We start from the raw sequence: 10,309 nt of genomic DNA, 5'->3' as shown, positions 1-10,309 counted from the left end.
ACGTTAACAATCCCCAGGTGATAGAAATTACTCCGAAACCATCCACTATGGCTCCTATTTCTTTTTTATTTAATTGCTTCAATGAGGAAGAAAAGCAGCTTTCGCTCCGGATTTTCCGTGTAATGGGGATTTTAAAGCCATCGCGTTGAAAGACCGCATGTCACCTATGAGATCCGATGCAATGACTTCCACATGTTGCGTGCAGTGCTCTACGAAATCAACTTAGGCGGTGGCGGTCTTTTTATCTACATTCAAACGCTTTAGCTTGTGGCTCTACTATGAGTCTACTAGCACCACCCACAACGTAAGTCTTACGTCCTATTATACTTCCAGCGCCGCTTAGAAAGCGGTCGAACGGAGAGGAAGCAGTCGAGCGGCAACCTAAGGAAGCTGACATGAAAGCTATCACAGCCGATACAATTGTGTTGACGACAGGAGGATAGGGCGTTATGAGCGGACCCACGTCTCTCAGACCCTGCCTCAGCGATGAGACGCCAGAAAGGCAGCTTTTTTTATTTTCCCTTCAAATTTGTCCAAGTCGGCTCACAACAAATGTTCCTTTGCGTACCCCTCAATGCACTGCTTTACTTTTTTACTGACACCATTCGATTTGGCCACGGACACGAGCACATAGTCCGCCATCTCCGATGGAAGTACGTAGTTGAGGAACCGCACAGCCGCGTCGGCTGTACCTCCTGTCCTGTAGTGCGCCTTGGGGTACACTTCACGGACAGCCAAGACAATATCTCGAACCACTTCGTCCGGATCACCACGGAGCAGGCCTCCGACGAATATGATGGCCGCTGCCTTCACTTTTAATACTCGAACAGGGTCTATGGCCTTCTGAGCTTTTGGAGGAAGACTAGCGACGAGCTCGTCCACACGTCTGGTAATTCCCTCTGGGTCCGAAAGCCCTGTCTTGCAATAATACACACGGCAGGTTGGCACTGCAAATCTAACTAAAGGGATTACTTTCACCATGGCTGGTGAGTGTAGAAAGGTAATTTCAGAACTGGAAGTTGTTTATACGTTTCGTTACAGCGTATAGTATTAGCCAAATGTACTTAGTTCGGGTTTTAAGAAGAAAGCTATTTTTTGCCCCATGCTTGACGTCAGCCGAAATTGTGACTAGAAAACGCCCCCAAAAGATGCCCTTCGGACTAAAATACAAAAAAAAAACATTATTTCCCCACCGGGAATTAGACCGCTATCCCTCCGATCAGCAGCCCCCCAGCGCACAATCCACTACTCCAACTTCTGAACCTTTATTTACTGGACAATAGCGCAAACGCACACTAATCAAGAATAGCGAAGAACACAGCGTTGACTAGTAAGTGATATTCTTCATCCTCAATCTGAAAAATAATAACACACGCAAAAAGACAAAATAAATAAATAAAAAGAAATCAAAGAATGAGACAAGAAAAACAGAAAGAAAGAGAAAAGCAGGATAATAAAATCCTGAAAATTGAAACAAGCAAACTCGGTGTAATCAACAGTTATCATCGCTCTTCTCTAGTGTGTTCTTTTGCTTTTGCGCTGTCCTTCAGAAGATGTCTCACCAACTAGCCTGCCAATACGTTTTGACACTATCCCACGCAGGGATCAAGAGAAACAGGAGTATTCTCTTTGCCTGGCATAAGGGTAATAGTAGCGATGACATTGGTGATGTATTTAGCGATATCTATAGTGATGGTTGTAACGTTGACAATGCCGCTGCGTTTATTTCATATCATTATCATAATCATCAGCATGACTATGCCCACTGCAGGGCGAAGGCCTCTCTCATATTTCTCCAATTAATCCGGTTCTGTGCTAGCTGCATCCACTTGACCCCTGTGAACTTCTTACCCTCATCCGCGCACCTAACTTTCTGCCGTCGCCTGCTACGAATTCCTGCCCTTGGAAACCAGTTTGTTACCCTAAGCGACCATCGGTTATCCTCTCTTCGCACTACATGTCCTGCCCATACCCATTTCTTCTTCTTGATTTCCACTAGAATATTAGTAACTTGAGTTATTTCTCTGACCCACTCTGCATGCTTTCTATCTCTTAATGTTACCCCTACCATTTTTCGTTCTATAGCCCTCTGCATTGTCCTCAACTTAAGTAGAGTCCTCTTGGTTAGCCTCCACGTTTCAGCCGCATAGGTGAGTACAGGTAAGATGCAACGGTTTATACTTTCCTCTTGAGCGATACCGGCAAGCTGTTAGTCATAATCTACGAGTGCTTGCCAAATGCGCTCCATCCCCATCTTATTCTTCCTGTTATTTTCATGGTCCGGATCTGCGGTTACTACCTGTCCTAAGTAGGCATATTCGCCTACTACTTCCATTGCTTCGCTACCTAACGTAAACTGCTGTTCCTTCCTGAGGCATATTGATTTTTAAGCCTACCTTTCTACTTTTCCTGTCTAGGTCATCAATCATTATTTGCATTATCCTTATTTCATAAGGATAATGTTTATAGTCATGGACTTAGGCGCAGTCATGTAACTGTTTTGCTATCGTCCAAAATGTAGACATAAAAAAGAGAGAAATATCGCCAGCAACTTCCACCGAAATTAGCTCGTTGATTGAAAAGTTGGCCCTCCTCTCCATCGGTCTTTCAATAAAGCTGTTTGCCTGTATGTCGTAGGCTCGACAGTGCACACGTGAAGATTTGTACCGTAGAATGTCCGGCGAAGTCCGTCGGCGAAGGAGATGCATGCGTGCTTTGACATGCAGTAAGGAATTGTGAACGCAGCCGCCATGCGACCTGCAATGCGAAGAAACATAACATGACGCGGTAGCGGTAATATTTATTTCGTACTCAAGGCCTCCAAGACTTCTCAGAAAGCTCCAAAGTGACATGGTTTCTCTTTGTGAAGTATACGGAAATAAAAATATGCACCTCTTTGCCAATCTAATCTTATGCATTCATTGCATACAGTATCCCTTATGAGTAATTTCAACTGTGAGCTTTGTGTACGCCACAATTGAATATGACACGGAGAAAATAAATTTAGCACATAGGCTTGTCTTCAGCTACAATGGACTATAGAATGCAATTCTTTATACTTCAGCTCCAGACTACAGTTTTTCGTTGTTATTGTTATTGTTGCTGCTCTATCTGTGGGTTTACACACGTTTGAATAGTCGTGTAATGGATTACGAACAATGCTAGCAAGGAGAGGAATGGCTTAACGAGACGTTGAGATGTACATGGAAGCGAAATATATTACGGCAGATCCTTCAACCGGTCGTCTAGTCAGTTGAACCGTTTGACTGCGAGACGATCTCGCTGGTACTAAGCTATACTTGACAACTCGACTGGCGTGCTGCAATGCTCATATCGGACTGACTTGTAATGACACTCAATTGCCGCTATGCTTAATTGTCGGGCAAATGATTTGACATCGAGAACGCCAATGTAACAGCGGCACAAAGCAATGCATGGTACAGCGGCGAAGCATCCGGTCCCATGTTTTTAAAGTATGTGCGACACTGGCTCACCAAACATGTTGGACGCGATGACGATCCTGCCCCCAGATTTCTTGAGGAGCGGCAGAAACTTAACTACCACGCACGTCACTCCGAATACGTTTACGTCGAACAAGGCTCGCATCTGGTCCATGCAGTGCCACTCCAGTTGGCCCACGGTCATCACTCCGGCGTTGGCCACCACAGCCCACAACTCTGCATTTTGCACAATCAATCAATCAATCAATCAATCAATCAATCAATCAATCAATTCACTGGGCTGAATAAAGTGACTGAGTGCTGAAATGAGCTGCAGTTGACCATGGTACTGGATAAGCTGCGTTCTTTAAGGCTCTCAGGATACTGGTGTGAACTACACTAAAGCAGAATCACCATGCCTCAAAAATAAAAGCGAGATAAAAAATACGAAAGTGACCCCTAAATCGTGCAATGTTGGGGCGCCAATGCGACTGTACTTGTGGTTCGTAATATATGCATGTAAGGGGCTTTACCACAGCTACGGATTTTATCGCGTCTGAAATATTGTGGAAAATAATGTTACTGTGGCTTCACTGTTTCGCAATATATAAAGAACGAAAGTGCATTTGATTCTAATTTATCCATTGTTTTTTTTTCTCGCAGGATAAGAAAAGGCATAAAGTAGCATTGCAACTGCACCATGACCAAAAACTACACAAAACAAAGCAAAAAAAAAAAACAAAAAACTCGGCTTCGAAGCTCCCAATGAGTGCTATCATATAAAGGACTGGTCTTTCGAAAATGTTGTTAAGTGGTCTTGCGTCAAAGAACGTACTGACGATGGAACGCAGACTATACGCACCTCTCCTGTCTTCCCTTCCGAAGTCTGTCAGCGGCGTTGCTATGCGTTGCCCATCTAGGCCGACCTCATACATTTCCGACGCTGCCGCTGCGGCTTGGCCTGCTCAGTTGCAGAAGAAAAACCTGCTGTTCCTATGGTGCCGTTTCCTTTTAATATTCGTTTAACATAGGCGTAAACAGTCACTTGCCACTTTAGGAGGACCATTCGGCGTACCGTATTGGCCAGATGTAACCAGGCTGCATGGTTTGCTTCTCAGACATGCTGTGCAGCACTTACGCTACCCATTAAGCCCTAAATGTGCCTACGGTAAAGATAACCCTCGTCCTCAGCATTTAAGATCTGTTAACCTTTACGGAAGCCACAAGGACCCGAGGATACAAACTAGAAATGAGAAGCACGGCCTGCTAAGTTTTTGGCAAAGACTGTGCACGCTGTGCCCAATTTTCTGCTGATAGGTTCCTTGGCGGGGACAAAACGCCGTTAAGTGGCACACACGAAGCACAAATGGTGCCGAGGGTAGTCGGTGCTCGAAAAGACAAGCTGTCCACTTTATATAATGTGATACGAAGCACGGGAAAAACAAAAGGAGCTGATTGGTAGAGAAAGTGTTGACGTAAAAGGGTCGCATGACGTAATCAAGCATTGATTGGTCTACGAGGTGGTGACGTCACGACAACATGTGGCTCTGTCAAATTGGCAGAGCCTCTGGCGGTTGACATGCGGTTGCCAGGTGTGCTCTGTTCGCACGACAATACCTAAAGCGGTGGTAGGATCGGTGCGATTGATAGCAGTGCTTGGTTGTGCGTACGCCTGTCTAGCCAGCTCAGCACATCAGGCTAGAGTGGAGGCAGAACCATCACAGCCTGCGCCTGCTGCAGTGGCAAAATCAGCCGAAGTTGGAGGGTAACATTCACAATCTATGATAAGCACTAAAAATAATAAAACGCAAATCGGCACGTCGGGCGTCAATGATAGAAATATGTAGTAACAATGTCACAAGGTAACGTGATCAAGACCCGGCAAATAAAACCTGAAAAACAACTAGCTTGTTTGGATCCGCAACGCGTCTGCACAGCAGCCGGGAGTGCAGACTCTTTTTTAAGTACTCGTACATCAGAAGGCGCTCCACTCAAGCGACTAGGGAGGCCAATGAAGCATGACACCAACGAAGGAATATCGGCAGCAGCCCAGCGACAACGGGCGCGTTGGACTGAAATGACAGAAACGTATAGTAGCAGCGCTACTTCTGATGACGTCGAATTTTTCTCTAAAGGCGACTTAATCGTCCGCATATATTTTTCTTTGTTGTTGTAAACCCAACAACGATTGTACTATAGTGACCGTAGGGAGCCGCCGCTTACGCATTCATTGTACTTCGCGCATGCGTTTTCGCCTCATGAGTTAACAGATAATGACTCCACACTCTCACATAACGGGCATTCTGCACCGCCGTTCATCCCGCTACGAACAATTGAGACTACGCCTTGAAGCTTTGAGGAAAACATTTTACCAAAGGGCTTTTTGAACATGTTTTCGCACAGGCTGTTTTCGGTTGCTTCGAGGATAATCGCTTGAATGTACGTTCTTCGCTTGTCTCTCTCGCGTACCATATTTTACGGCGAAAATTTGCCAACATCGTGTTGTTTGTCGTAGGTGTGAAGAATGCCTCGACGACAGAACCACTCTGGCTAACAGTAATAAGTCACAACTTAGAAGGCGCTTTATTCCCGAATTAATCACTTTCAGCAGCGCTCTCCAAAGAAGTCGTCTTTCAAAGTGAATGCCTCAAGAACCTACACAACACTGAAAACAAAGCGCCGAAATGTTTTTTTCGAAAATAAACATGACCAAACAGTAGAATATTTTGTCGCACGCAATTACACAGTGACCATTTATTGTATGCTGAAATGCTGCTAACTTTCATATCGAGCAAACCTGTACATGAAAAGTAAAAAACGTGAAGTGTTTTCAGTGACGCTTACTGGAAAAACCGCCTGATGGTCGTAGTTACAGCACTGGGTTGTAATGTTTTTGTAAAGTAATAAATAAAAACGATAAATAAGAAAAGGTGTGACCCGGTAGGTGATGCGCACCTGATGCGCTGGAAAGGAGCGGAGGAGTAGGCAGATCTCCATTTTGGAATATTCTTACCTTCCTTTTTCTTGCGGAAACACCTTTTCCATGCACCTAGTTTTATGATACAAAGAAAAATCTTCCAAAGTCAGGCGCTGCTATTCAGTTTAATTGATGAGTCAAAGGTATCATATTGTGCCACTTTAGTGAAAACCTGCGCCACTGTCGTCCTGGAAAAACAAAACAAATGAATAAAAATATGGAGACAATATACAACGTGTGTTGTATATGGTAGTTAAAGCAATAGCAAACATGCCACTGTTACTTACGGTGATACCTGATGTCTTAACAACGCCTATGTCAGGTTAGAGATAAATGAAGCTGTCCAATGGACACCTACCACTCGCATTCATTAGATCACGCAGAGTATTCGTTGACAAAACACAAAAGACTGAACGGCAAGGCGTCAACCTGTTGTTACAGCACCCAGGCATATTATCAGGGTTCTCGTTTCTCTTTGCGGCTTCTCAGCCTCGCACTTCCTGATTCCGGCGTTGTATCATCTTATCGATATCGGGAACCCACATCTTAGGATCCTCTCAGTGTGGCTTCTTTTGGTTCGATTCATACACGGGGCTAGTTCTGTGTCTGTACAAGTCCGATTTAGTGCTCGCGTTTGCGTTGGCGTTCGGGAAGATTACAGGAGACTCGTGAGCTATGCACCAAAGGCGCCGTGAGCGGATGACATCAGAGTAAGTTGGCCATGGCAAGTCGTGTAAAAGCCCGCCTTCCCTCATAGAGAAAGAGCTGGAAAAACTGCTGCAAGTTGTGTGATACTCCGTTTAGACTTGGCCGTGAGGGTAGAGAGTGCTTCCCGCCCACGACATGGAATGTTGTTCCCGTACGACTAACCCGTCTCGTCATCTGAGGTGGCGACCTCCTTGTAGGCTGCTTCGATCTCGTCCTTCTTGGTTACGTCTAACTGCAGGACGTGTAAGTTGGGGAGTAGCCAGAGGATGCAGGCACCATAGTTCTCGGAGCTGAGGCAGCCAGCATAGACGCGAAAGCCTTCCGTGGCCAGTAGCTTAGCTAGCCGGTGTCCGAAGCCCGTATCGCACCCTGGGACCAAAACATGGACGCCAGTTTCATTGTCCATCAATGCCGGGAGCAAGTGTGCTAAATTAGCTGAATTCGATCTCTTAAAAAATATGCGTCGCACTAAATTATACGACGTAAACATCATGCAGGACACCTCTCCAGACTTTGTTCGAGCAAATGATGTTTTTGAGAGCTGCCGCTTCGTTCAGCAATCCCTGCGTGTGGTCATAATTCGGGTGGAGGAGGGGAAGTGAGGGAAGTTCTACGATGAATGTAGTAAGCTGCACATAATTAGAAAAGTAAGGTACATCTGAGCTTCTCCGGAATCCTTCAATGCCATTATGGTTCCGTCTTAACAGTAGGATCCAATAGTGGCCTGTGATTCTTTCTAATTGCACACATACTCGTTACGGTTGCAAGATACATTTAACGGAGACGACCACATAACATATATATTTTCCCTTCCTTAGCACGTCTTGGCCTTAACTGGGGAGTCCCGGTTCTTCAAACTGTAAATAAATTCCCTTCGTATCATTATGAACCTTAGCTGAGTCCCAACAAATTAGAAGCGGCGTCGCGTAGACTGGTTTATGTCGTGTCTGGCTTCCAGCCAGGGTAATGAGTTCGAATTTCGCCTGAAAATCTAAAATTGTTAAGGTTTCTTCAGGAGAAATCAATTTTTTTCATAAAGCTGAGAAAACTGAGGCATGCGGAGAGTTCTAATTCGCACTGCGTATCATACTTTGTAGGTTTCGGTCGACGTAAGAAAGATTCAGCTGAAAGTTCAGACGGACAGTTTGAGAAAGTGCATTTGCGGACATTGGCGTTATGCACTGGTATTGTTCGTTTGTATTATCAAGCTTTTGCGAATAGGCTTTATGGAGACTAAATTCGTAATGGGTGCACGAAACTCGAGTGGCATTACGATGACTCGACTGTTCGTGAAAACAAATGCTGACTCCACAGAAAAAAAAAAGCAAGGTGTAGCTGGCCATGGAGTGCAGTTGCCGAGCGTTTCCTTCGGGGGCAAAGTAAACCGAAGTCTTATCATGTGCGCCTAAGGGAAAGGTGGCCTTCAACTCTGCGAAAACTCTATGTAAAGTCATGCGCAAAAGTATAATGATCATTGGAACCATAACTCATCATTGCTTTGTGCAAAAGGTCACTGTTGAACCGTTTCATCTGGCTGCATTTGATGCAGACTATGGGAGGTAATTCTTTATAGCTGGGAAAAACTAGCACTTGGTGAGAAAGTGAAAAAGTGGCACCGCACCAACAAATGTTGCAAGGTCGCAAACTCCGTATGCCAGAGAAAACCTCGGAAGAGCTTTGGATTTCGCAACCACCACAGCTTGAGAGGAATGGCAATGCGCGCTGCGAAGCATTTAATTTCCGCAGTTTGTAGCGGAGACACCACAAGAGCCACACAAACCAAAAACACCATTTTCATTCTGGCGGCTGACTATATTGCGGCCAGGGGACGACATACGAAGTAGTCGTCGCGCACGGGAGCTTTTAATACAACGCAGCATCGGTGAAAACTTCACGAAGGTCGTGAGAGAGAGAGACAGAGAGAGAGAGATGTGAGAGAGAGAGAGATCATGCTTGACGACAGCATCGAACAAAAAAACGAGGAAAAAGCAGAATATCGTCTGTCTTTTGCCCCGTCTTCATTTCCTGTCTGCTTTTCCATTTTGTGTAGATAAGTAAGTCATTTGTAATGTTACCACGCCCATCCGTTTACACATGGCAGAAAACGAGGTGGCTATTTGCGCAAGACGCTGCTTGTTCCAACAGCTCTTCGTTTGCTTCTATGCCTGCCTTTCTCACTGTGCATATGTGCATATTTTGCCTTTGTAAGCAGATCATGTTACGGAATTAGGTCAAAGAACGGATTTTGACGATGAATTTCAGTAATATTAACGCAATAGCGGACACATAGAACCATAAATAGCTGAGAAGTTGAGTGGGTTCTAATATTCTCACAACGCGCTTTCGTACGCCACATGTGTCTCTTAATTTGAGCACGGAAGCCCGTGTCGGTTGGCTATGCGTGCTCTCGTTTCCGCGTATATCTGCCGCGGCGATCGAAAGACAGAAATTCGGGCGAATATCTGCGGCCGGCAAGAAAGAGAAATAAAACCTTCGCAGAAGCAGCAAAAAGAAAAAGAACAAAGGAAATCTGGAATGCACGAGCTTTTTGGAAACGCCCGGAGTCCGTGCATAATCTCTGCAGAGTTCAACGACCCGTATGCCACAGCCTGTGGTGCTGGAGCACAGGACAAATGCACGACCCCATCCCAGCTGCTGCCCTCATTAGAAGTTCTCGAGTCATTGAGGTGTCGTGATAAGCGCACGTGCTTAAATCTGTTGCATTGCATGAGTTTAGGGCTGAAGAGGTTTACTGCCGAGCAGCAGGTCTCTCTTTAGGTATGGCGCTGCTGCTGGTTTTGTCCGTCACGTGCGCTGTACTTTCGCGCTGTACTAATGCCGCGCCTGGAGGAGGGATGGAAAGATTACTGCGAAACAGGCCGGACCTGGCCATCTACCAGGACTTCACAAAGGTGAGGTTACCTCACTTGGAGTCTCAAGAAACACACGCAATAAACTTGCAGTGTAGAGCGTGCTTAGAGGTTCACCCGTTTAGGTAAGGAACAGAGTTATTCGCGAAAACACATGAACGCGACAAGGACTACTCTAGTGTCACGGCGGCGCGATTATACTTGCAAATGGCTTTCGCGGAATGGCTTGTGCAACCCCAGTCCTCACATAGGTCGCACGGCTTTATAGCACGGCCTGCATGGACGGTGCGTACGACATTGTTCTTGTCTCCTTC

General features: G+C 45.6%; 1 protein-coding gene across 1 annotated transcript; it reads right to left on the bottom strand.

The window, feature by feature from the left end:
* Positions 1–543: 543 nt before the first annotated feature.
* LOC146183079 (D-beta-hydroxybutyrate dehydrogenase, mitochondrial-like) lies at positions 544–7,615 on the bottom strand. The gene is made up of 4 exons (XM_084608321.1): positions 7,288–7,615; positions 3,495–3,677; positions 2,618–2,757; positions 544–918 (listed from the first exon to the last, which is right to left on the bottom strand). The coding sequence occupies exons 1-4, from the start codon at positions 7,613–7,615 to the stop codon at positions 544–546; spliced, it is 1,026 nt and encodes a 341-aa protein (XP_084464447.1).
* Positions 7,616–10,309: the final 2,694 nt, after the last annotated feature.

The sequence above is a fragment of the Amblyomma maculatum genome, chromosome 7, assembly GCF_055883805.1.
Source record: "Amblyomma maculatum isolate TAMU_Amacu chromosome 7, ASM5588380v1, whole genome shotgun sequence".
NCBI classification, from domain to species: domain Eukaryota; kingdom Metazoa; phylum Arthropoda; class Arachnida; order Ixodida; family Ixodidae; genus Amblyomma; species Amblyomma maculatum.
This window is presented reverse-complemented; position numbering and strand designations above follow the sequence as displayed.

What these genes read in the sequence shown, in the direction of transcription:
- LOC146183079 (XM_084608321.1), bottom strand. Translation starts at nt 7,615, where the DNA reads ATGTTTACGTCGTATAATTTAGTGCGACGCATATTTTTTAAGAGATCG. An exon ending in CATCGCGTCCAACATGTTTG is followed by an intron (nt 2,758 to 3,494) that starts GTGAGCCAGTGT and finishes TTCGCATTGCAG; the next exon opens with GTCGCATGGCGGCTGCGTTC. An exon ending in CTACGACATACAGGCAAACA is followed by an intron (nt 919 to 2,617) that starts GCTTTATTGAAA and finishes TATTATTGCAAG; the next exon opens with ACAGGGCTTTCGGACCCAGA.